This window comes from Helicoverpa zea, chromosome 21, assembly GCF_022581195.2.
Source record: "Helicoverpa zea isolate HzStark_Cry1AcR chromosome 21, ilHelZeax1.1, whole genome shotgun sequence".
In the NCBI taxonomy this organism is placed as follows: Eukaryota; Metazoa; Arthropoda; class Insecta; order Lepidoptera; family Noctuidae; genus Helicoverpa; species Helicoverpa zea.
The window spans coordinates 7310944-7338343 of record NC_061472.1 but is presented as its reverse complement, the minus strand read 5'-3'; the positions used below and the strand labels follow the sequence as shown (position 1 = coordinate 7338343).

The 27400-nt window shown below is 40.1% G+C and overlaps 4 protein-coding genes across 4 annotated transcripts; 3 read left to right on the top strand and 1 right to left on the bottom strand.

Moving 5' to 3' along the window:
* The first annotated feature begins 13554 nt into the window (after positions 1-13554).
* LOC124640639 (cuticle protein 18.6-like) lies at positions 13555-14887 on the top strand. The gene is made up of 2 exons (XM_047178500.1): positions 13555-13609; positions 13802-14887. Exons 1-2 carry the CDS (start codon positions 13598-13600, stop codon positions 14768-14770), a joined length of 981 nt encoding a protein of 326 aa, XP_047034456.1. The 5' UTR covers positions 13555-13597; the 3' UTR covers positions 14771-14887.
* A 2536-nt stretch (positions 14888-17423) lies between these two features.
* LOC124640640 (cuticle protein 19.8-like) lies at positions 17424-18572 on the top strand. Its single transcript, XM_047178501.1, has 2 exons — positions 17424-17476; positions 17702-18572. The coding sequence occupies exons 1-2, from the start codon at positions 17465-17467 to the stop codon at positions 18476-18478; spliced, it is 789 nt and encodes a 262-aa protein (XP_047034457.1). The 5' UTR covers positions 17424-17464; the 3' UTR covers positions 18479-18572.
* A 2458-nt stretch (positions 18573-21030) lies between these two features.
* LOC124641043 (cuticle protein 19.8-like) lies at positions 21031-25138 on the top strand. The gene is made up of 4 exons (XM_047179051.1): positions 21031-21072; positions 22798-23213; positions 24422-24473; positions 24563-25138. Exons 1-4 carry the CDS (start codon positions 21061-21063, stop codon positions 25136-25138), a joined length of 1056 nt encoding a protein of 351 aa, XP_047035007.1. The 5' UTR covers positions 21031-21060.
* Positions 25139-25379: 241 nt separating this feature from the next.
* LOC124640638 (outer dynein arm-docking complex subunit 4-like) lies at positions 25380-27264 on the bottom strand. Its single transcript, XM_047178499.1, has one exon. It carries the CDS (start codon positions 27262-27264, stop codon positions 25480-25482), a length of 1785 nt encoding a protein of 594 aa, XP_047034455.1. The 3' UTR covers positions 25380-25479.
* Positions 27265-27400: the final 136 nt, after the last annotated feature.

The window sequence follows — 27400 nt, the reverse complement described above, 5'->3', positions numbered from 1 at the left end:
ATTTGTTTGAGTAGCTAACGTTAAAGCCCTCTTCATTGCCCTGCTCACCGTTCAGATATTGTTCACTCTTCCTTCTTTGTGAAATCTATACATATATGTAAGCATACTTAATACATACATATTACAATTGCCAGGAGAGACAAAATAAATTTAAAAAACAATCTACGGTAGCGACTCTGCCAATTTCCTGTGGATGTGGTCGCGTAATTTCTTTTTGAATGTATAACTACTGTTTACCATCCTGATCTGAAGAGGTAACTCATTCCAGAGAAAAATAGATTCATATAGTGTGTATAATATATATCTATTATTTATTTTTTTACACTAAATATCATAATATATAACCTTTGCACCTACCACTGCTATTTCTCCACCACCCAAAGGTAGACTGGTAGAAAACGCCTAAGGCGTTAAGTCCGCCCTTGTACAAAATGTGCAGAAGTATTAAATAAATAAATAAATAAATAAAGATGGGCACTTAATTATTTAACTTTGTAATGAGTACCTACCTACGTCTATTTAGACTGAAATGATATTGGGTTATAGAAAATTTATTATTTATTTGCTAGACAGTAATTAAATAGGTACAGTTTACAGTGTTTGCTTCTGATTATTGTTAAAAAAGAACATTTCATAACCTTTCTCTCTCTGGTAATGTTTATAAGACCATAATAGTAGAGCATATGCCGACTTCTTAAAAGCTTTAATTTGTATGATCCTGGCGTGCTTAATAGATCTCGTGCTGATGCGTATCAGTTCTAAGTATATCAGTGCAGTCACTTAGTACGAAACGAAGAAATGTAGTAGACAGTCGTAAAGCAGGAGCGACATTTACAACCTCTACGTGTGTTCTTGTTAGGGTGCGTCCTGCGTGGGCGAATAAAGGCGAACGCTATGCGAAGCGATCCGAAGCGAATAAATTTAAAAATGTATGGTGCACCTCGCCCTTGATGAACAAAATTATAAGTGGAGATGTCATAACGCAAAATCTCCTAAGAAAGTAGCTCGCGAAAATATGGGTGTTGGGGGTACGAGAAACGTTACTGGCTCCACCCTCACAAGCCTTCTTTGGAACTCGATGTCCAATGATCTGAATCAAGATGTCCAATGATCCGATATGTTGCCAGATGTGTATAGGTACCCGAACGCCTCGTTACTTATTAATAACTGATCGTTTTGATCATCACGCCTACCGTACGTTATCATGACCTACAAGAAGGTTCCTGACCTACCTTCATATAGTATTTCCGCTATCTTTCCTTCCTCCGTAGCCACACCGTCCCGCGCAACGTCACGAAGCTTTCAAAAGAAAGCGACTGTTTGTTTCTTTCGCGTCGCATCGCGTTCATATCCAGATCGCTCACATAGGACGTACCGTTACAGTTTGTAATATGTTGCGCAAGCGACTACGCCCGCTCAAGGATGGCTCGCCCACTGTATGTTGTTACATTTTAATCATCTCGTTTAGTGGCTGACAAGGCTAATTATGTGTTTTATAAACTTGTAATTGTGTGTAAGTTGCATGAAAATAATGACTCATCAGTTTTCAGTAGAAAGTGTGAGCATATACCTATACCAATTGTTTGGAGTCCTATTCAGACTGATCTTTAATGTACGAGTTCCTACATCAAAATGAAGATTTAAGATTTTAATAAATTATTAGGTCATTCATCTAAATATATGGATAATTAACACATTATATATATATATATTTAATTAGGTACGCCTAACAACGTAGCTCAGTTTTCACACCTAACAAAGCAAATCTCAGATTAAAGATAATCATGGATTCTAATTTCAAAATTAATCCGTGGAGGTGAGATGGCCATGGTCTGCGCTCCGTGGCCTCCGCGTTGAAAACAAAAGTGGCCACACGGGTGTGGCTGCTATAGATAATATATCAGTGTGTATTCATCACTCATGTTTCTTGTCACACTGTCAGTGTAGAAGGTTGTAGTCTATGCCAAACAATGACTGTCTATTAAGCACTGGCAGCTATTTTCGCGGTTTTACTCGCGTCTCGGGAGAACTTCTTCCCGTACCCATAAAATGTCATCCGCGGATAGTATAGCTTCCCAATAGGGAAAGAATATTAGGCAATGAGATCTGGGAGGAATTCGCGATAGCACTTGAAATAATGCCAAATGAAAGACATAAACTGCTAATGTTAACTCATTTTGATTGTGACTTGGTATTTACTGCATAACATTGCACGAGATTGAAGTAATCAGTTAACTTTACAACTAAATTGATATGCACGACACACATCGTGTTACAAGCATACGACTCGAATCTACTAAAACACATGCATTTGTGCTTTATAGGCTTGCATTGTGTCCTCGTTCTGAATTATAAGCCGGTGATATTTTCATTTAGTGGCCGGTGACTTGAAGATAACGGGCTTAAAGTTCATCGGAGCAATTTACGAACATCTGTTAGCATTCGGACCATTCCTACATTGCTCGCAGTTCGTAATTACCAGTATTTTGCACTACGTAACACTAAGTGCCAACTTGTTTTCTTCATATTTGGTCCAAGGTTAAAATTATTCGATTACTTTGACAGTTTTACGGTGCCACGTAACAAGTGGTGGTGTGTCGTCGTGTTGACGGCTTTTAGCTTAAGTTATCACTCAATAAATGACGTTGAGGAGTATAGTGAGTGTCGTTAAACGGTAATAAAGAAAATGAGTTTTGGTCAATACTCGTTCATCGATATTTTATGCAGCGATAAGCTCGGATCGAGTTGGTGTGGTTTGATTCGCATGGCTTAATTATTCAGCATATGATTTTTATAAACGATGAAATGGTAATTATGACATGATTAATGAATACATTTACATACTTACATTATTACGTGTATCTGTTGTCACTGCTGCTGTACGTTGCTGTACGTTGTAACTGCCTCGTTGGTCTAGTTGTCGCAAGTGTGGCTGCTGAGCACGAGGTCTCGGGTTCGATTCCCGAGTCGGGCCGAAATCGCTTTGTGGGTTTTAGAAGACTTTCACAAAGCAGCCCGAAGCCTGGAAGTTGGTGATTGATTCACCCGTGCATCGGAGAGCACGTAAATGTCGGTCCTGCGCCTGATCTCTTTCCGGTCGTGTCGGATTGCCGTCCCATCGGGCTATGAGAGTGAAGGAATAGGGAGTGCACCTGTGTCTGCGCAATTTCTTGTGCACTATAATATGTCCTGCGCAGTTGGCTAATCTCCTTACATGAGAACAGCCGCCGTAGCCGATAATCGGCTAGGAGGACATCATTCATCATCATCATTACGTGTATATTAATTCTTATCAGAGCAAACGATTTTGATATTAAAATCAATCCGAAGCTTTTGCATTAATCACATCTCAACAACATAACATGCATTGAAACCTTCAAAAATAAAAACAAGCATAATGTGTAGGCGTTGCTATTTACTTTTGAACAAATGTAACGATTTGTTTATCCATTATCCATTTAACCACAAGCATACAATGGCGATTTATAAAAATGCACATAAATTAAAATTGAAACGGTCACGCCCAACGCTGTAATCTTTCACTGGTATCGACAGCGCGATGAATGGGTATAAATTACTGTTGCTTACATGGAGAACAAAATGACTACCTAACGGAGGTGCAATAACTGAAAATCGCCTAAGAAAGTAGCGCGCCAAAATGCGGATGAGCAAGCGACGTCGAACGTTACTGTTTTCGCATTTTTTGTAATATCAAAAATCGTTGACAGATGTCACAAAGAACAAACACCTCATTATATAGTTCACTCGATATGAGCCCTTTAGTAATGCCCACCGTACGAACTTGACCTAGAAGAAGATGCCTGGCCTACCTGCATTATGGCATCTCCGCTCTTTCCTTACTCCGTGGTCGCTTACGATTCGCGGCCCGTATCTATGGTCGTTTGAGACAATAGTATTGGTTTCACCTTGACATTATACCGAAGTATACGTGTTAACCGATGGTTATCCGCCACCGAATGCTGTCCGAACTTTAGCTTTGGTAATGATAGACGATGTTATCTTACGGGGTTAGCTAACCAAAGTAATCTGTAGACGGTTATTAAGGACTAGCTTCTGCCAGCGGTTTCACCCGCATCCCGTGGGAACTACTTCCCGTACCGGGATAAAAAGTAGCCTATAGCCTTCCTCGATAAATGGGCTATCTAACACTGAAAGAAATTTTCAAATCGGACCAGTAGTTCCTGAGATTAGCGCGTTCAAAAAAACAAACAAACTCTTCAGCTTTATAATATTAGTATAGATGCTTATGGTAGATGATTGGCGAGTAAACGTAGATTGATTAATTATAGGACGGTATATCAGGAGAATTGTTGGTAATTGGGAAAACTTTTAACCTCTCTGCCCCTGCTAGCTAGGTATGAGGTCGAAAATGCAATCAGTTCATTGTGTTTGTGTCTGAACCTTCAGAGCAATTAACCAAAATATGGTCGTTGAATAATCTAGTTTAAAATAGTTTTAACGTGTGCAATCATCGTAATTCCTAATAGACCTAAGTAGATATTACTACTTATTGGAAGAGGTTTTCCTAATTACTCACCAAATAAGTTCAAATATCAGCAATTTACGAAAATATACAAGCTGCAATCCGATAGAGTATTCGTTAGATATGCATATTTAGTACACTAATACCTAACGTCGGCTTCATATGAAGCTCGTGATCCACATTGCTGCATGGTTGCGCCGGAGTTCACTTATGTCATTCCTCTTGCTTTGTCGGCCATGTCACGAGCGTGAAGCAATGTCCGAAGCACGACCTACGAATATACTGCTGTATATAGTGATATCTTTATGCTCCTATTAATATTTAGACGCCTAAGTTCATTATAATTAAGTTTTCAGGCCTTTTAATCGGGCAGAATAAACGCTGCGTTGACAAGCGTGAGATTTGATGTGGATGGATGAAAATTGTGGTCAGCGTTTAGGTAAGAGATTTCAGCCTATAAATAGGATAAAGTTTACATTTTATGTATAACTAGAGAGATTAGATACTCATTCATTATAATTAACTATGTAAAGTGAGTGAGAGTAGAGAAGTGTTAAGATTTAATTCTTTTTGCATGTGACAGTAAGGGTTTTTTTTTTTTTTTTTTTTTTTTTTTTTTTTTTTTTTTTTTTTTTTTTTTTTTTTATCGACGTAAAATTATCAAATGACCCCTCCCGCTGTGGGTTAGCAGCGGTGAGGGAGTGTCAGACTCTTACTGACTAAAATCGTCGTGTTCCGTCATAGGCCTTTTATGTACCAGGGCCGCGGTATCTCTTTCGAACAACCCGCAGCCCACAGTAAGGGTTCCCAAAAGCTTTAAACTATCTATCTATTAGACATATGTTTTTAATTTCTAATTGCGACTAGAGTCACAGGTTTTTCCGACCAGGTGTATAGCTGGCAGGAAATATGCAAGGTGACTTGGTTATGTATAGACACGTAACTGTAACAGCCAAGACTTGCATTCATAGACTAGCGGTGCGTAAGCAGAGAAAGCTCATTCACTATTCTAAGCTGCACTTAATGTCGGTTAACACTCGCAACTCCTGATTACCTGGTAGATTAAGTTTATATACCTATTTACAGAAGTTTAGACGTTAAGTCAAAAAGAATAATGTTATGAGGTAAAATATATTGAAAATGGAGCCATATTTGCATGTTTTGCAATAACAATTGGCACTATAGCAACAATAGGTACTTACTTACCTAATTGTATTGCGATCATTTGTCGTTTAAAAGATAAAATCAAGATACTTGCGAATTCATTTCTATGAAAAGGTTTCACCAGTTTATTTCTAACTTCATGATTGGTGATTAGAGTCACAAGTACCTAACTAACTACAGATTTTTTAAATGCAACCTTTTTAAATGCAGTCAGTATTCGTTCATCTGGTAATTGATAGCATCGTCTGAGTGTCTAAGTGACACAACTGCGCAGTTCTGTCGACAAAGCCCGGAATATCTTTAAGTATTGTGTCCACGCGTTAAATGGTGCAATTTTGTCTACATCGCTTACATACGTAAAGGTAAGTCGTTTGTCGCATGTCTGGTCATGCATGTGCATTGTTTGCTCTATTTGTAATTGGTATCATTCTGCGATGCGGTGAGCTCACACATACAATGCAGTGGTGCTATGTTTACAAGCGAGACTAACCTCCTTATGCAGAATTTAAAACAGGGAGTATGCATGACTGTTGTCGATGGTCATAATAACTAGTCATAGATTATACTAATGAGTGTTAGGTTAAAGATATCTAAACTAGAATTAATTAAGAATTTTCATTTCAGATTTTCGTTATTTTGAATACCAAAGCAACTAGGTAATAAAGTTATAAAGTAAAGATCCGTTATGTATTTAAACCAGTATAAGTTAGATCATGAATCCTATAAAGTCTGGACTTTATTAAGAGATCTTAGATTGCAAATTGAATTAAAATTATTATTGAGATCGTATTTTAGAAGTGAACTTAGGAGTGAGTTAAGTAATGGATGCCGGTTTTAGTTTAGTATTTCTTGGTAAGGACACATATGAATGTGGCTATTTGCCTGTATCTACTTATCTTATATTTTAATTATACAGCTATCTACATACAACTCATAATTAATGATAGGTCATAGTGGAAGTTAAAACTGGAAATTCAAATAATTTCTTAGGGAGAATAAATATTAATGTAGAATCTCAAACAATAACGAAATCAGAACGAAATCATTTCTCGATGAAAAATAAGTTTAGAACATTCCTATGCATCCATTAAAATGTCGTTACTTTGCGAAATTATCCTTATCCCATGCAATTTGCTCAAACTTCTATTGAATTTTGACTACTAGAACAATACACAGCTCTTACAAATATTCTCAGAATTATTGTCAAGGAAAGCGTTTAGGTTCGTGTCGAGTTTGGCGACGGAATATAAAGCAGTGCCGCGACTTCGCCTGACGCAAGTGCCTCTGTGACGCATTCCTGACAGCAATGAGGTCAATAATTTGAGTCAAGGTATGTATGTGCACTACTTTTTAGGTCCGAGAGTATTTTGTGCACCATTTGAATTTCAGATTTGGAACGTGAAATGTGAAATGTTAAGTAAAGAGTGATGTTATGAATATTTTATTTTTTTTAATTGCTGCAACTTACATTGGTGCATTGTGATACATTTGTGTGAGGAATGGAAGCAGTGCTTATTTATCTATAATACCTACTTATTTAGTATGTTGACACTGCCAAAATAGAGACTGTATTATGTCGTGTTGTTTGTTAAGTTTTTATGTTTGGCTAATTTGTTTGGATCTACTAATATATAATATATAACTAATATACAACTAATATACATACTAATATATAACTAATATACATTGAAGCAAAAAAGCAATGACATAAAAAAATTGGGATAAGTATCTATTACCTAATTCAGCTAATTCCGAGTAATTTTAAGCACTAATAAATTGCAACTACTTAGGTATTTAATGAGAGCAATTTCAAATGTGCTCAGCCTCAACCGGTTAAAATTTGATAAAATTAAGTTACCTACATGATTCTTATACGAGAGCGGTCGTTTCCTGCCGACAAAAGGATCGAGTAACATTGACCTTTGGTTTGTTTTATTTCAACTTTTTGCGGAACTTTTTATAAGTAAAATCGAGTTTTTGTGCAGACGAAATATTTTTTTTTAATCAATCTGTATAACACTCATAAAATAAAGGTGAAAGTTTATGAGGGTGCATGACTGTGTATGTGTATGAGTATGTTTATAACTACTTCACGCGCACGTGGCTGTAGGATTTTGATGAAACTTATGGCTGTTATGAAGCGAATATAGGTAGCTTAAATCAGAATATTTTGTAAGGCTGCAATAAGCAGAAAAGGTGTAACCGCTGGCGGACTCAAAAATAAGATTTTGATCGGATGTAATGTTTGGATGTATTGTGGATTTTACTGAAACACCCATAAAATCCGATTATATAGATATAAGATAAAGGCAATAACAATTTGTGACACACTCATTAAACGCTAAATTAATTAATATACTTGATTGTTACCGGTTTTCTTGAGGTAGGCATGATCGTTAGTGAGGTCGATTTGCGACCAAAATAAACAATTTATTTAGCACGAGGGAAGTTAAAAGTAAAATTTATGCTACTTCCTCTTTTTTGGAAATCGGTCAATGGCAGTAACTTTTATTGATAGAGGTTTCCCACGGTCAGAAATAATTGGGTTAAACTTATAAATCCTATTGAAGTCCCCAGGGTGCCATCCTACTCTCCTATTATTTCATCTTCATAGATCCAGCATTTTTTACAAAAGAGCATAACACGTTTACAATCTTATTTTTGTTACTTACCTTTTTGTTAGCTTTATGATTTTTGCTATGCCAACTAAGGATATATAGATCGCTGCTATAATTTATAAGAAGCGACTATAAATTATATACCTTCCTCTCCTTCCTCTTTAATCACTCTATTTATTACAATACCTCGCATCAAATCTGACCACGAAGAAAGACAGGCTGAACTTTATTTTATACTACTTATACACTGATTAATTCCCAAACTATGAACCACCATGAAAGAGAGTGAGTCACCATCAATAGATCAACAACTGTCATACATTGCACAACATGTTTGTTGGTACGTGTGTGTGTGACGGTATAGTAGTATAGGTCACGTATGATCCACGCATGCGCTGAAAAGGTCATACGACATACCATCGAGAACAAATCGGATCCTATTAATATTGTAAGATCGTGAAATTTTTATGTTTTTGCCTCTTTCACGATAAAACTACTGGATGGATTTTGATGATAGCAGTTATATTGCTTGTAATAAGAATAACAAATAGACTCCTTTTATGTTATGATAACATTAATACCTAAACGCGACAGCATATTATGGATGTTTACCTATTCCTCTTTCACTAGGTACTTTTCATCCATGTACGGGAGTAGTTGGATGCTGGCAAAACCGAAAAGTTAATTATAATAAACAGACGCAGTGTCAAACTTTATGTTCCATTGGACTGGTTTAAGATGCAGTTAATTTATAATTTACATAATAACTGTAATATCTGAGTTGGAGGCGTAAAGTGTAACGGCTACACTTAAAGGTTACAGGCGTAACTTGTTACAGACAAATTACTGTTTTCAATGGGATAAGTAATTTTAGAACTTAACTTAGTTTCATGGAATTGTATTAATTCAGAGTTTACCAATAAGTAAACACTGTTTGCCATAATGTAAAAGGATGTTAGGTAAAGGTAGAGTTTTCAAGCATTCTGCATTTTCTTTGCACAGAACAATGATACAACACCATTAAAATTTACTATACTTCGTCGATGACTGGCGGTCATGGGGATTGCCCAAACTTCGCAATAGCTGGACATAGGGTATAGATCTACATCACTTCAACTGTGATCTTGAAATGAAACGTGTTTAGTATATATGTCACCGTAAGATTACAAACATCGTTAGATTACAATCTATCTCGAGAGATTGTAAACTGTCGAATTATTGTAAACCGTAACACCTGATTGCAATTTAACGCATTATTTTTCGCTATATTATTATCTATCGATGAGAAATTGTCAAATTGTCAACTGTCCGAAAGCTCTCCCTGATTGGTCAGTCTTTTTGTAAGATCGAGAGCGATGTAGAGCGGTCAAATTGTCAACTGGCGTAGAACGGAATGCATCTTGCGCGCTGATTGGTAGAACGTCAAAAAAGACAATGTTCTTTGCAACTCCCGGTGTCACAGCTCTTTGACGTGCAAAAATAAGTGACGGTTTAATTTTTTATAAAATCAAAAATTGTACTTAATTTTTAAGACTCAAATTACACACAATTAAAAATTGTATTAAAAATTGAAGTTAGTGACGAAAACGAATCGCTGCAAAACCGACTCCACGTAGTCTTGTCTGCCCTACCCCTAGAGTGCAATTCAAAACCGCGTAGGCGCGGAGGGGCGAGGCGGCCTGCGAGCTGAGGCGCAGGTAGTTTCAGCGCTCGCCGCCGCGGCTGAGGCTGGCCGGCTCTGCCGGCCAGCAAGCCGAAGCTGCGGTGGTGAGCGTGAAAACCATCTGCGACGATAAGCTCGCATGGGACCGCCGGAGCCCCGCAGCGCCGGAGCCGTGACAGAAGTTATGCTTGCTGCATGTTGCATGCTTACTTCCATGCTGGGTCAATTAATATGGGATGTGTTATATTTTAAACAAAAAACTCAGTAGGTACGAGTTAAAAAATTAGAAGGTAAATAAATATTTTTATGATGTCATTTAATAGTATTTAAGAAGTTTACTGTTAGAATGCATGCTACAAATTTAGATGCAAAAAAATAACCATCATGCTGAGTTGTATTTAGAGTGGAAGATAACTCGTGGCTAAGATAGTATTATTTAGATGCTCGACGCTTTATTAATTGTGGCTGACTTAGTAATTTAGAAGGCAACATACATTTTTGGGGGCGAATAATGATATTAAAAAGAAGCCTGTTTAATTAGCACCCCTTTTATTTTATTTTTAAATATTAGTTTGTATTTGAAGACAAAATACCTAACTGTATTTTTATAAGAGTTATTTTTATATAAATTTAATACTTGAAGAATTTTTGAAGAGCATTTATTTTATTTAACTGACACCTCTATTTCATTCCTAACTCTACGGGAACTCCATGGGAACAGAACGGCTGGTCGTGATTGGTCGATCTTACAAAAAGACTGACCAATCAGAGAGAGCTTTCGGACAGTTGACAATTTGACAATTTCTCATCGATAGATTATAATATTGCGAAAAATAATGCGTTAAATTGCAATCAGATGTTACGGTTCACAATAATTCGACAGTTTACAATCTCTCGAGATAGATTGTAATCTAACGATGTTTGTAATCTTACGGTAACATATACAAGACGTCTTGTTTTGTATTCGTTATTTATTCTGTTGTCATACAAAATCGATTCTTACAATTGGGATATCGAATAAATATGTAAAAAAAATCGTTTTGCTCTGAATATAACAATAATTTTGTTACTCTATTTGAAAATAAAAATAAAACAGAACAGTTTACAGAATTTCAGGTTTTTATTGAAAAAAAAATACAGTTCAGAAATGGGCCTCACAATAAATATCTAATAATCAATAGGTATACCTCAGTACTTAAAATCTTAATTAAACCAGCATCTACTGAAAATCTTAGTCTCAATCACTTTTCCTTCACCCACAATTTTTGTGTTGATAAAATAATGAGAAGTGCTTTCAAGCATGGTCACTAAAAGCTACCGGTCATATCTTTCCACAAAGTTATGAGTACCGCAGGCTGGCAGCGACACGGCGCACGCGCTCCATTGCGCAACAATTGGCAACCTTGTGAAGGACGCGCGTGCGACGGCGGGAAAATGGACGCCATCGACTCGCGCGCATTTTCATGAGCCGCTAGCGGGCCGAGGCGAGGGTAGTTCAAGGGTGGAGTAATGAGGTTGCCTTCGAACTGTAGTGCATCTGTGAAATAATGCGTAGGTATTGCATAATGCAGTGGAACAGAGTATTAAATATTGACCGTTTTGCAGGGCAGCAATAATTAATTTAACTGATAATTTGTCGATGCATTAAATATTGATCAAAAATAAATGACGCAAATATCTGAAATTATTGCGTTCTGCAGCGGGTCTACCCAGATAATCGGAAGGCATTTCGTATACCTAATTAAAGCCTACAAAATATGATCCTATTGCCGACTATCATACCTGAAACATATAGCCAAGCTAAGCCACAAAATACATTTCGTTGGTACAATCTTGCTCCAGTACACAAAGGAAAGATTAATATGGTGTGCCAAACGTGGTCGCGAGCTAACGACCCGCCATTAGGCGTCAGTCAAAATAGTGCACGAACTACGGCCTCGCTAATACATTCACCCGAGAAAACTGATCGTTGTCATGCTAATGAGACTAATGATAATGAGGAATTTCTTAGCAACTCTTGGTAGGAAAAAAACTGGTAAAAAGATAAATCATATTTTGAATTCTATTCGTTTTCAAACTACACTGACAACAGTTTACCTATTTATTTAGATCATTTTAATTACCTATTTTAAATTTTTATGGTTGCAGAGAGAAAACTCATAAAATATCTAATGAAATGTAAATGTTTTTTTTAATGTTCGTTTATGTATGATTTAACATGCTAATTCCTAAAATATGGCTGACTTTTCTGAATCTATGTAACAAAGAACTGCATCCATATTTGGAGAAATGTCTGTGTTTTTGTATGCATAGAACATACTGACAACTATTTTCAGAGACATTTTTGTTGGCAAACCAATTCCTGCACGCATCACAGATGAAACGTAACCTCGAAAATAAATCTGTTTCACAGAAATGGAGACATTAGAACAAACTTGTAATTCTAGTTTGCATTGCAAAGGATGCAAGTGTTGTATTTCGTAAGTTTTGTAGTTTTATGTTCGGAGCCTGTTTGAAATGTCGCCGCCTATCAACGAATGTGCCGAACTAAACTGGACCACTTGATGTTAAACGTGATTTGTATGTGATGCAATAACAATGAGTTTGTTTATTTTTATGTGGAATCGTAAATCGTAAATCTTAGGTATGCTAGCTTTTTGGCAAAGAGCTACTTAAAAAGGTATTTTTCAATTTTGCCTTTCTTTTGCATTCAAACCTTTAAATTGGTTCAGTAGTTTTGGAAAGCTCGACAGATATAACAGAAATTTGATTTCGTATAAATAATGTGATTGCTAATGCTCGATAGATTTTATTTACGATACCTACTAAGTTGACTAGACTAGACGTACGAGATCAAACAGAGATCGGAGACCTAACCTGAAATAAGTTCAGAGGAATGTGATGCGATAAGATGAAAATTCACTTATATGGATTGCCTAAGTTATTTTTCAGTACCCACAGTACATGACAATTTGTTTAGCTAAGCTATTGGTTACTAAACAACTTTAAAATGCGACTGAAAAACGATTATAGGGGATGTTTTCATAAAAGCTAGTTGGGTCTATATGCAACTTGCATTTCAGATAGTCTGCAAGACTGAAAATTTGATAGAACCTAGAGGTCACTAAATGACGTTAATATAATTGTTTACCAATGGGCACACTGTGACTAATGGTCCTACAATGAGTGAATGTCAATACATGTTAAATACACATCGCCTTCTCGCCTTGAGCCTCCGAGGATCACTTCATTAAGCGAAGACATTTCAATCGCCCATTATTATGCCATTCATGTCTTCATGTCACCTATGTATATGATTTCTTTTCGTAGCAACTTAACCGTGAAGATCGGCAAACACAAATCCTGAAAACATGCTTTTTCTTGAATTGCCCGAAGAATTGGTGTGACCGCCGCGCGATGTTTCATAGGCCAAGTGTATTGCACAAGAAGCGCATTGTTTACGTGGCATTGTCCAGTCGTCCCATCGGCTCGCTCGTACGTGCGTACTTGAATATATTTAAATTTGGAGATGCCACCAGGATGAGGCAAGCGCTCCACCAACTACTATAAATGCCGTTAGTGTCAAACTAAGGGTACAGTTCACAGCTCTAAGCATCCCTGAACACATCTCAACTACAAACAGCAGACATGGCATTCAAGGTACGGACCGCAGTTGGATCTGTGAAGTGCAATATAACAGTGATTGTGAAATAGTGAAAAAACGCATTGAAAGTGATAAAAATGAGAAATATTGAACAATAGAAATATGAATAATTAAAGTATTAGACAAGTGCCGACAGTGAGTTATGAAGGTTCCGGAGAATCTTTAGTAAATACGAATTTTTGTTACAGCTGGTGGTTCTCTCCTGTCTCCTGGCCATTGCCCACGGCAGCGCAGTGCCCGCTGTTGCATACGCAGCGGCTGCACCTGTCGCAGCCAGGCTCGAGGAGTTCGACCCATTCCCACAATATCGCTTCGGATACGATGTCGCTGACTCCCTCACCGGCGACTACAAGAGTCAGACGGAGCAGCGCAGCGGTGATCTGGTGCAAGGACAGTACTCCCTGGTGGACTCCGACGGCACGCGGCGTGTGGTGGACTACACTGCCGACTCAGTGAACGGCTTCAACGCGGTGGTGCGCAAGGAGCCGCTGGTGGCCGCTGCGCCCGCCGTCGTCGCCGAGCCCGCCGTGGTGCCCGCTCGCCTGGCCGCCGCGCCCGTGGCTGCCCGTGTAGTCGCTCAACCCGCCCCAGTTGTCGCCGCTGCAAGGTATGCGGCTGCCCCTGTCGCCGCTGCCGTCGCCGCGCCTGCCCCGGTGTACGCCCGCTACGCCGCCGCTCCCGTCGCCGCCGCAGTCGCTGCTCCCGCACCAGTCTACGCTCGCTACGCTGCCGCTCCAGTGGCTGCGGCCCCCGTTACTGCCGCCCCCGTGGCTGCGGCTCCAGCCCCCGTTTTCGCCCGCTACGCGGCCGCTCCCGTCGTAGCACCCCGCTACGCCGCTCCCGTAGCGGCTGCTTACAGAGCTGCGTTCACATCTCCTGTTGCCGCGTACACAGCCCCTTACGCCGCGTACACAGCTGCCTACACCGCGCCTTTCGCCCCACAAGTCGCTGCCGCGTACACCGCGCCAGTGGCCGCCGCATACACCGCCCCAGTAGCTGCTGCGTACACGGCTCCCGTGGCTGCCGCGTACACGGCTCCCGTAGCGGCTGCGTACAGAGCCGCGCCCACCGCAGTGGCTCCGGCGGCTGTGACCACCGCACGCGCCGCTCCCGCCAAAATCGTAGAAGCCACCCCCGCCGGTTACCGATACCCTTGAATGCCATAATCTGACAAAATATGCCTGCATACCTCTGAAGACTTGATTTGTGTATAATACTATAGGTTTAAATATTTTTGTTTTTTATACGAATTGAAATAAACGAGTAACATTTTATGAATCTATTTTTAATCCTTATCCTAATTGATTCCAATATTAAAATGCGAATGTGAGTTTGATGAACCATACCATATAGTCAATACTTTATTCCATTCCACAATGTAGTTATACAACAGTTATTTATTGTCCCGATATATTTAATTATGGACCCTAACTTTGATCCCACGAACGATGAAAACTTTCAATGTACCATCTACTTACAGTGTTGCCGTAGGTCTATCAGGTCACCGTGGGTCAAATAAATAAAAATACTTCAACCTCTCAAAGGTCTTTGTCACCGCCAACCAGAACACCCAATCACTTGGACAGAGGGACAATATCTATAAACATAGCAACTTCTTTTCAATCTACGACACTGCCGTGATAACGGTGTCTGAAAAGAAAAAAGTTTGTGTGGTACCAACGATTTTTTTAAGTTTCGTTTTGTACAAGTAATAATTTTACAGCCTTTTCACACATAATAATCAATTCGAAATTATTTTGACTTATGCCCATTTTCACCAACAAATAACTAAAGAACAATGTCAGACGTCCATAGTAACTTAGGCTCAATAAAAATATTTCATGTGCAGTGAAAATTCTTACAGTTTTTGTGTAGTTTAATGTCAGAAGCTTTTCTATGTTCTCCACTTTTGCATTGAACTTCTCAAAACCCCCTAAGAGCATTTAGGGAACACTTAGTACGAATTTCGTTTTCACCAAAGTTTAAGTGTCCCTTATAACCTTTATTATTGGGGGAGCCCTTATTCTAAGTGACACTTAGTTAGGGAAACGTTAAGAGATTGTTGGTGAAAACGGGCATTAGACATTTCAATTGTAATTTCAATATAATTTTCTATTGAATTATTATATGGCCTTGTTATGACGCATAGAAATGAGAACAATATTGTGAGGAAGATTTCGAGCATGGATGAAGAGGAAGGGATACAGAGAAGTACAGAGGACGAAGACCAAAATATTAATTAGGATAAGGAAGGAAGGTAATGATTAAAAACCTGAATAAAGTTTTTCTGAAATTATTTCATTTTTATGTCTTTCCATGTAGATAAATAGAAAGATCAGTTTGCCCGCTACCCCATGGTCACACCAATTTCTGTCAACTGCAAGGACCGTTGAGAAAAATTGATCAGACGCTAGGTCGAAAAGAAGAACAATCTCTTAATCTAAGTGCCACTTAGAATAAGGGCTCTCCCAATTTTGACATAAATAACTATGTATAAGGGACACCTAAACTTTGGTGAAAACGAAATTCTTATTAAGTGTTCCGTAAATGCTCTTATGGAATCCCTAAATTTAGGGATTTGTTGGTGAAAATGGGCATTAATCATTCTTAGCCCGATTCCCCATTCCGGGCTCCGAGCTGCCTTGTAAAAGTCACAAGTAAATTAGGGCTGTGAGCACTATGTAATTTATGAGTAAAGCGAATTAGTAACAAAAGTAGAAATAAAATATTGTGGGAATACAATATTTTTATTACATTATTAAAAAGTCGGGGTGGCCTAGTGGGTAAAGGACCAACCACTCAAGTATGAGGGCGCGGGTTCGATCCCAGGCAGGCAAGTACCAATGCAACTTTTCTAAGTTTGTATGTATGTACTTTCTAAGTATATCTTAGACACTATTGACTGTGTTTCGGATGGCACGTTAAACTGTAGGTCCCGGCTGTCATTGAACATCTTTGGCAGTCGTTACGGGTAGTCAGAAGCCAGTAAGTCTGACACCAATCTAACCAAGGGGCATCGGGTTGCCCGGGTAACGGGTTGAGGAGGTCAGATAGGCAGTCGCTTCTTGTAAAGCACTGGTACTCAGCTGAATCCGGTTAGACTGGAAGCCGACCCCAACATGATTGGGAAAAGGCTCGGAGGATGATGATGATGACAATATTTTTATTACATGTATGTACATACATATACATAACTGTGGCTTGCAATAATCGTTTTTTTTTTCGAATTGTAGTTCAGAAATAAATCATGTCTTCTAGTAGAGCCAAAGAAATATTTTTTTCACTTCATATTTTTTTATCTTCGTTTCCGGAGATCTGATTGTCATTTTAGGAGTTTTCAGTCTTTAGCATTAGATTATGTGCCTATAGGGATGGGGAAAGACGCAATAAGCAAAAATAATTAATCTTAACCTTAGAACGAGCAAGAGCAAGCCACTTATTTCTTAGTTTTTAATTAACTGTGTCTCGTGCTATAATACCTATATACTAATAATAACTGGAATGAATTAATAAGTTGTTGCTAAAATCATAATATTGTTTTCAGTATAAGTTAATTCGTGATGTTGACTAAAAATGTTACACGTGGAACATGAAAAATCACATAGAAAAGTAATTTGGTTTTGCAATTTTCTACGACACTAGGATGGCATTGTTCCACCGTCGTCGCTGTCGCTGCGCACACGGCTCGCGGCCGGCTCGTACGTGCGTACTTGAACATATTTAAATTTGGAGATGCCACCAGGATGAGGCAAGCGCTCCACCAACTACTATAAATGCCGTTAGTGTCAAACTAAGGGTACAGTTCACAGCTCTAAGCATCCCTGAACACATCTCAACTACAAACAGCAGACATGGCATTCAAGGTACGGACCGCAGTTGGATCTGTGAAGTGCAATATAACAGTGATTGTGAAATAGTGCGATTATTCCCTGAAAAGTGATAAAATGCAGTTTTATATATTTTGTGGGAATGTGCAATTTAATGAGTGTCTTCGTGAAAAACAGTTAACTAACCGAAATCTATAACCCGTCTACTGGGACACCTATTGTATGTCCAACAATTTAACATTAAGCTATCTTTTGTTTCAGTTGGTAGTCCTTTCCTGCCTCCTGGCTCTCGCTCACGGCAGCGTAGCCCCCGCGGCTATCGCGGCTGCTCCCGTAGCGTACGCCACAGCCCCCGTCGCCGCCAGGCTGGAGGAGTTCGACCCTGTCCCACAGTACAACTTCGGATACAATGTAGCCGACTCCCTCACCGGCGACTACAAGAGTCAGACGGAGCAGCGCAACGGCGACCTCGTTCAAGGACAGTACTCCCTGGTGGACTCCGACGGCACGCGGCGTGTGGTGGACTACACTGCTGACTCAGTGAACGGTTTCAACGCGGTGGTGCGCAAGGAGCCGCTGGTGGCCGCCGCGCCCGCCGTCGTCGCCGAACCAGCCGTGGTGCCCGCGCGCCTGGCCGCCCCAGTCGCCGCCGCTCCGGTCGTGGCTGCCAGATACGCGGCTGCCCCTGTCGCCGCTGCTGTCGCCGCGCCTGCTCCGGTATACGCCCGCTACGCCGCCGCTCCAGTAGCTGCCGCAGTCGCCGCTCCTGCACCAGTCTACGCTCGCTACGCGGCAGCTCCCGTCGCCGCCGCAGTCGCCGCTCCCGCCCCAGTATACGCCCGCTACGCCGCCGCACCTGTGGCCGCCGCAGTGGCCGCTCCTGCGCCAGTATACGCTCGGTACGCGACCGCTCCCGTAGCCGCCCCAGTCGTAGCAGCTCGCTACGCCGCCGCCCCAGTGGCAGCTGCCCCCGTCGCGGCTGCGTACAGGGCCGCGTACTCTGCGTACCCCGCAGCCGCGTACACCGCCGCCTGGTAGATCGCCACTCCCTGCCCTATTGTAAAATAATGACACTAGCAAACCACAAAGACTTGACTTGTACATACTACTAGATTTAGCTATTTTTGTTTACTTTTTACAAAATGGAAATAAATGTTTGAGATTTTAAAACTTTATTTAAATTATGTACCTACTTGTGTAATACAAAAAAAATATATTATTACAATATTAAGCTGAGGCAACATAGGCAATGCAGTTATCCAGTTATTCCACGTGCATATACTAGGTGATACGCGAGAAATAAAATTTACAAAGAAGAACTCTGTGTAAAATTAAGCGGGAAGCATTTTCTTTATAGGAATAGAATTTAAGGTAAAGCGTAGACAGAGAAATATATTTAACTCATTGATCTACTTAATTACTGCTTATGCGACTGGTCTATGTAACGGACCTGGCTAACGTAAAAAACCTATATGCAGGATGGGGTTTAGATTTGGTAATTTGCAACGAAGTTATATTTGCGTTGCATTTGTGTGTATTTACACACATAATGCAGTTTGTCGACTGTTTCCGCTACAAGGGGCGTTCTTTCTACGGGATATTTAATATTACGCTATGATGAGACAGTATTTTTTATAAGCTAACGATTTCTTAATATTAGAACAAAAAATATTTTAAATAGGTCAAGGTTTCCAGTGTAGTTACACCCCTGAAAACCTAAAATATACATACCTTTGAGTATTACTTTGGCATACTCTTGTCGAAAAGCCTTGTAGCATTTTAAAATTAAATGTATGAAAAATGTTAGTATATGTGCATTATTATAATAGCCATATCTATGTTTATTTATTAGCTTTAACGCAATAATATTGAGAACCATTGAACCAGTTAGAAATCTTTCCAAGTTTTGTCCATTTATCCAGGAAGGTTAAAGGCTACTTTTAATCCATATGCGGGAAGTAGTTCCCTCAGGAAGCGAGTGGAACCACTGGCAGGAGCTAGCAAGTTACAATAGTTATGACTATAATGTAAAAGCATAACATTCAAATTCATAATGTTATGCTGAGGACGCCGTATCACATTCGGTTTTCCCTTTGTTGTAATCAGTAAAGTTTTGACAAACGTTATCAATAACGTCAATAGTTTGGTATCGACGATGGCATACGATGGTGTGCGCCTAATATAAATAGCAGCTAAACAGTGTTTGCTATTTGCTGTGATTTATATACTGTGTGATACGCTATCTGTATGTACTATGTGATATATAACATTTACACGTCTTTGTGTGTAAAGAGAGGCTTATATGTTAACTGCTGTAAACAGTAACTTATTCAACTACCTATAAAAAACTTACAACTCACAATACTTCAGCCTATTTAGAAAAAAAAAACACTGCAGGCTGAGAGTTTGCCCGTTGTGGATCCAATAAAACTTTTAGTCTGTCTTGTACCTGGGTCTCATAATAAGTAAAATAAAAATTACACATAAAAATGCAGAGGACCTTCTAAATAAGAAGATTGAATACATCCTGCTGGAATCAATAGACCTGAGGAACGATTCCGCTATTTAACTTACGCGACATGCGATTCACATCCGACTAAGATTCAACTCCGTCTCGATTACGATTGAAGACTATGTGGCATTCCGCAATTTTTTCTTTGAAATAAACGTTTTTATCCTTTTCTGTCATTCAATAATGAATCATTTTGTCTGCAAATGATTTACGATTGCAATATGATTGTAGAGCAAACTACCGTATAGAACAAAATCACCAAAATAGCAGACCAATCGCAAACCAATCGAATGTCTTGGAATACGATTGGTCTTATATTAGTAGCAGAATGCCCGTTATGGTTAAAACTGCTATTGCGATTCAATTTCTATTCAATTTTGACATTATTGACTTAGGAGAATCGGGCCCCTACAATCTCTAGACTATCTCTAGACAAACAGAGTTACTGTCGTTATAATTATACTAATAAGGATTGTTCAAGATGATACAATCAACATATGGGATAAGTAGATAGTACATAATTTCTCCTTAATTATCATTGTGTTGGTAAAAGTCATTGTTACATCGCAAAACCAATTTGACAAAAATTATAAAAGTATGCGACAAAAGTGTATGGCATTCTACAAACAGGGTGGCAATTTACCTGTGTCGTGTAATATGTTCATTCGGAGACATCAATTTGGAAGTCGGATACGTTTTTTAAGGATACTGTTTAGTCACAATGTCATTTATGTGTATGAGTATAGACGTCCATTGATCCGCAAGCATCAGCATCCTGCAAGTTAATATCCGATCCAGCTTAGAACTGATGTATTGTGTAAACGTAGCGTTCCAAGGAGCATTAGGGTGACCACAAATCCTTCCAATTTCCATCAAAAATTTCCAACCAATCAAACCCGGAAAACCAACACCGAAAACAACGAAAGCAAGTTCGTGAAACGTAACATGTATCGCAAGAGTCATTGCGTTCGATAACTTTCTTCAACGTAGCGGCTTGTATGGACCTCACGTCCCGAGTTGCGAAGTGCTCGATATATAACGCGGGGGCGGCTGTGGATGGCACATTCCACCTCGAGGACTGTGACCATCCCATCCTAAGCAAACAGACATGGACTCCAAGGTGAGTTTTTGAAAATTTTAGTAATTAATCGATTTTGAAAAAAAAAAATGCTTAATTTTACTTTTGATCCAGTTTTAGTTGAGTGTTCTAATTGGTTTACTATCGAATCATTTTAAACGGTGCCCGCCCTTTTAATTTACTGTGATTTACAATCAGGTTCAAATTAATGTCATTATTCTTTGCTAGATACTGATATGTTCTTATTTAACTTCGAAACACAACTGCCACTAGCCTCAAAACTATAATTAAACATAGCACTCGAAGTAATAAAATAAACAGCGTCGGTCATTCAAAGTTCTCATCTAATTCTAAGATAATCAGACAAGCGTCTATACCAATGAGTCGTGCAGTTTCGGTGCGCACACGCATATTGACCAACGCGATCCATATCGGGACACTTTGCGACACTACCTTCTTTCTGGCGCTTTCGATTCGTCCCTGCATAGACAACCTACCTCAACCTGTCAAATTTCTTCAATAGATTTTCAACCTTATCACAATAGTGGAAGGTTAATGTTCGATTGGTAAAATTTGACAGAATCGGGTGGTTTAAAATGTATGTACTTAACAATGAATTAGTTCACTACTTAATACATATTTATTTAACCAATAAAAAGGTTCAACTTCGTGTCCAATTATTTCATGGTCAAGGATAAATATAAAAATATCGTTGTTTCAAGAACCTTTTATTGAGCATTTTCATTGAAGTTTTATAATAATTGATGACTAATATATACGTTCGTAGTGCGACCTTAAGTTCCAACTCAATAGTTCATTGTATGTTAATTTGAAGCATGAAAGCTTGTGATTTGATAGACATCGTTATTGATTGTGAAATGCACAAATGATGTTAACAATAAGCAGTTATCCCTTGGGACCTCGTGAAACCCGCTTATTGGATTTACTATAGTTCTAACAAAGAGAGAAGAGTTTAATCAATCATATACACGAAAGAGGCACCGGTAATTTTTTCTCAGTAATTTTAGAGTTCATGTAGTAGGAAACTATTGTTAATATTATATCGTAATTGAAAAGACTTCAACGCGCGCAAAGGGCGCATTTTATTGGCGTAGCAATTCGTAGCGATATCATAATATATGACATCAAAAACGTAAAACCGAGCTTAAAGATCCAAGTCTATTTATTAAATAGGTCTCGTAAATAGGTCAAATATATAAATATAAAGAATATAGAGCAAACAATGTAATTTACTGCACAAAACGGCTGCGCAAAATCGTAAAATCGCAGCCAGCCAGTCAATTAACATTTCGTTAAAATTCAAGCGAAGTTTGCGGTGCATACATTTATCGTTTTGTGATTCCCATCGCGTCTAGTTACGAAGAAAGGGTTTAAAGCATGTTGCAAGGCTAGTGGACGCCGCACTTGTAAACAATGCGACAACTATCGTTACTCAATCTTATTAAATTATTGTGTAACACTTATTGCGATATTAATACGTCATATTTTATTCTGTGGACGTCGTCTAGGTGAAATTGATTTGGTAGTGGTATGTAGTATGGTTATAGAAACAGTTTTTGTAGATGTAAGAACAGGATATTGTAACAAACAACTCAATAAATGTTAGAACGATTTTAAAACGGTTAACTTAACCAAAGTTTAACAATGTTAAACTTTAATAATCTAGTTTATACCTGTCTTTGAATCCATATTTGCAAATAATAAGTGACTTTGACTTCAACTTTAACCCTACTTCATCTATTCCAGATTGTAGTATTCATCTGCATGGTAGGCGTGGCTTGCGCGAGCGTCGTGGCTCCCGTCGCCGTGGCACGCGTAGACCCCCTCCCCCAATACTCCTACGGGTACGACGTCCAGGACTCCCTCACCGGAGACTACAAGGGCCACCAGGAGCACAGGAACGGGGACCTCGTCACCGGCTCCTACTCAGTCGTTGACCCCGACGGCACCAGGAGAATCGTCGACTACACAGCTGACCCCCTAAACGGCTTTAACGCGGTTGTACGCCGCGAGCCGCTCGTAGTCGCAGCCCCCGCGAGAGTTGTAGCTCCGGCCCCCGTCGTAGCACCAGCTCCCATCCTAGCGAGAGCCCCGGCTCCGGTCTTCGCCCCCGCCCCGGCCCCCATCTTCGCCCCCAGGCTACCAAACCCCTACTACTTCTAGATGAATTATTACAATTTTGTTGTTGATATGTTTACTATTAGGATCTTTTTATACTATTGTTATTTATGTAAATAAACGCTTTTTATAATTTTATTTGTTGTTTCTTTATTAAGTAAACCAAATAATTCATCACGATTAGGTATATAAATACCATTCCTATATATAATGGACAATGAACTTGGAATATACGATGAGGAACAAATTATATTAATTTCTTTAAATGCTAAAGGCAGCTTTTATTTTTTTTGTTGATTACCTTTAAAGTTTTGAAGATTCAAGCTTACAGGAGATAGGAATTTAACATGACTTGTAGAGAGAGCTTGTGAAAAATAGAGGTTATGGAAATAGAGAGTCTATCAACAAAGCTATTGTGTAAATATGTATAACGTTAATCAAAAGGATTGAACTTCATGTGTCTTATGTAATCTCGAAACTAGTGCAATATAACTGGACTCTAACAAGTGCTACAATTAGATACACTTTCAAAAACCACCTCGAAAACGGCCTAAGGCTAGAATTGAATATCTCGAATTCAAAATACATGCCTACTTAATTTGAAGGAAACTAAGCTACGAGTAAGTATTTGTTGTGTAAGTTGAAGGGAACTAGACTAAGTACCTTACTAATATCCTACTATATAGTGAACTATAACGTATATAGTGTACTATAAATGTAAAAGTTGATTTGAATGTATGGATGTATGTTTATTATTCTTTCACGCAAAAACGGCTAGACCGATATGGCTGAAATTGAAAACCCTGGATAACACATAGGCAATTTTTATCAACACACCATGTGGGCGAAGCCGCGGGCAGAAGCTAGTAAATAATGTGTTGAACCTTCAACTACCACGCCAATTTACAGCAGCTAAATCATGTGAAAGATCAGTGTCGATTTCTGCCCAAAATTCACGAATACTCGACTACCTGGAATCTGACCGGCCTTTATACTACACGATATTGAACAGTACCTATAGTTATATCTGTACCTACATGCATCGGTTCAGTGCGCGGGCGCAGGACGCGGGCGCTCACATTCCGTTGAAGATCGCGTCCTTGCCTTGGTTAAGCACCTCAATTAAAAGCGAAAGTTTCAATAAACTGTCATACATGTACGAAGTTCGGTTACCGGATCGGGTTCGTGACGTCACATAAATCGAGCACGAGTGGACGCACGCTGAATATAAAACGAGAGCGTGCACTGTAAGCGGCAGTTCTATCCTTCCGTCGAACATTACTACTACCAAAATGGCATTCAAGGTACTTTAGTGACTCATTTAAATTTTGCAAAAAATGATTTAACTTTTGTTTTAAATAATATTAATCTTATATTTTAATTTGTGTTACAGTTTGTCGCTCTATCTTGCCTGCTGGCTATGGCGAGCGCTGGACTCCTGCCGGCCGCTCAAGTCTCCTACTCCGCGCCTCTGGCGTACACCAGCCACGCCGTCCAAGCGGCTCCTGCGTACTACGCCGCTGCCCCCGTCGCCAAGATCGCCGCCCCCGTAGCCTACGCCGCCCCCGTCGCTAAAGTTGAGGCCTACGACACCAACCCCCAGTACAGCTTCTCCTACGACGTGCAGGACGGACACACCGGAGACTCCAAGAGCCAGCACGAAACCCGTGATGGTGATGTCGTACACGGCTCCTACTCCGTGGTCGACCCTGACGGCACCAAGCGCACTGTCGAGTACACTGCTGACCCCCACAATGGATTCAACGCTGTAGTGCACAAGGAGCCCCTCGGTCACGTCGCTAAGGTCGTCGCCCCCGTCGCTAAAGTGGTCGCCCCCGTAGCATACCACTCCGCTCCCGTGGCATACGCCGCCCCCGTCGCCAAGATCGCCGCCCCCGTGACATACCATTCCGCTCCCGTGGTGCACGCCGCCCCAGTGGCCTACTCCTCCCCCATTTACCACCATTAATTAAACTGATTATTTAAGGATAATCTTATTTGTAAATAAATTTAATATTTATTATAAAACTTTCTGTTTCTTCTTTCTACCTTTTGTTAGGCAATAATATTTCGTCCAGATTTATTGTTACTACTCATTCTAAGTGGGAGAGATGACTGCAGATAGAAGTGCACCGATTCCAAATAAAATTGTAATAAGGAGGATAGTGAAGAATCACTCTAAATAGGTACTTTGAAATAAAACGATTGTACAAAGGTATGTACACTGGTAATTATTATTAAAAAAAATAAGATAATTTGAATATAAATGAAAAAATGCCTCCAATGAATAGATTGTTCAAAATATAAACATTAAATATCAAATACTTGGTATCCGAGGACATCAGACTTGGGCGCGGCTGGTAACACTTGCTCAGGCCCCGGGATGACGGACAGGCCGCGCTGGCGCCGCTTCTTCCGCTCGGAGCGCGTGTCGCCCACGGCGTCGGACTTGCGCGGCAGCACGGAGAACTGCCGCCCGACCGGCACCGTCGAGATGCGCTTGAACAGCACCTGCGTCTCCACGCGAGTCTCAGGATCCATCACTGACATGATCTGCCGCTCGCGCACCGTTATCGCCTTACGATCGTCACCAGTAACCGCCTCAGTCGCCATTTCTGCGCACTTAGCTAGGAAGGCCTGCACTCTTTCTGGATCCTGTAATTTCTTCGACCATTCGTAAGCTTCTTCCACTTCTATACGCACTTCGTTTGCGTTGCCTTGTTGCATGTCACCGCTCATTAGAACAAAACATCCGTTTAGCCACCACGTGATATTTCCCAACTCTTGAGCCTCTCTCTGACATCTCTTCGCATAAAACTTAGCTAGTGCGAAGTTTTTCTGCGTGGAAAGCAACCGAGCTAATTCGTACATTAACCAACATTTCATTGTAGCATTTTCACACATATCAAGAGTCAGCATTACTTTCTCTGTGGCATGCTTAATGTCAATGAATTTGTATGGATAATTTGCCATGACAGAATCAAACGACGTGGGACGGCCGACTGACAAGCCCATAAGGAATGCTATTCTGCGGCGGTTACCACGTTCACTGAGTGTATAGGATAGTCTATGCTGCGACAGATATCCTTCTCCAACCGCTCTGTACAAGCGATCGGTATAAATCTCTTTGTCTGGCAATGTTCTGGGAGTTTTCACATCGAGGAACATCTGCATGCGCTCGGCCTGAGATATCAAATCCATTATACGATGCTCGCGCATGCTCTTCTCAATCTGTTTCAATAAGCGCTCTGCGGTCTTTGCCCCAGTTTCTCGTTCTTGAATCAGAACAGCCTCCCTATATTTAGTCTGGTGTTTAGATTCTGCCTTTTCAGCTAATTTAATAGTGTAGTATGGCCTTTGAGCACGTAACATCTCTTGTCTTTCACTGAGAGATCGTAAAGCCTCTTTCACAATTTCTTTCAGTTCTATGCTACCACTTGAATTTGCAGACATAATTCTAGGATCTTCCATGAGTTCTTGAAGGAAAAATTTATCGTACGCCATAGGTCCCAGGTACTTCATTGCAAGTACACGAGCTAAAGTGCAATGCTTTCTGGCCTCCATTTGTGTCATTTTGCGCTTACGTTCTTGCTTGGGAATTCGGTTTACATGTAACACCTTTTGAGGCTCATCCTCATCAGGTGGGCCCGTTTCGAGCTGCTTAATGAGCGGTAGGAAGTCCAACATTACATTGCCAGCATTGACACCGACACAATCCTGGATAGTTTCGAGTCCTTGGTTGATACCTTCCATGAAGTAGGGTGGTTGTCGGCGCAGACGCAGGCCGCGGAAGTTCATGACGACGGAGCGCTCGAAGTCGGACATGGTGTACATAGCGCGCGCCTGCATGTTGCGCGCGTTCATGTTGCCGGGCGACAGCTTGAGCGCCAGCTCGGCGTCGGCGTACGCCTGCACGGGCCGCACGGCGTCCGCGCACACCTGGCTGCGCCCCGTTAGCGTGCGCACATCCTCCGCGTTACTCTTGAACGCTTCATCATACGACGCTTTCGCCTTCTCGAACTGTTCCAGTCGCCGTAAGTACGCTCCCCTTTCACGGTACACCGTGAGCGCGCCATAAAGTTGTTTCTCCTCCATTTTAGTGCAATATAAATAAATAAACCTTTACAAATAAAAAAAAAATCTTTAAATCTAAAGTTTTATGAATCAGACGGTTGTCCAGTTTTGACAGTAAATAAAATCTCTATACTTTCTGCGCATGCTTTTTGCACAA

What these genes read in the sequence shown, in the direction of transcription:
- LOC124640638 (XM_047178499.1), bottom strand. Translation starts at nt 27,264, where the DNA reads ATGGAGGAGAAACAACTTTATGGCGCGCTCACGGTGTACCGTGAAAGG.
- LOC124641043 (XM_047179051.1), top strand. An exon ending in CCAAACCCCTACTACTTCTA is followed by an intron (nt 23,214 to 24,421) that starts GATGAATTATTA and finishes GTGCACTGTAAG; the next exon opens with CGGCAGTTCTATCCTTCCGT. An exon ending in CTACCAAAATGGCATTCAAG is followed by an intron (nt 24,474 to 24,562) that starts GTACTTTAGTGA and finishes TTTGTGTTACAG; the next exon opens with TTTGTCGCTCTATCTTGCCT.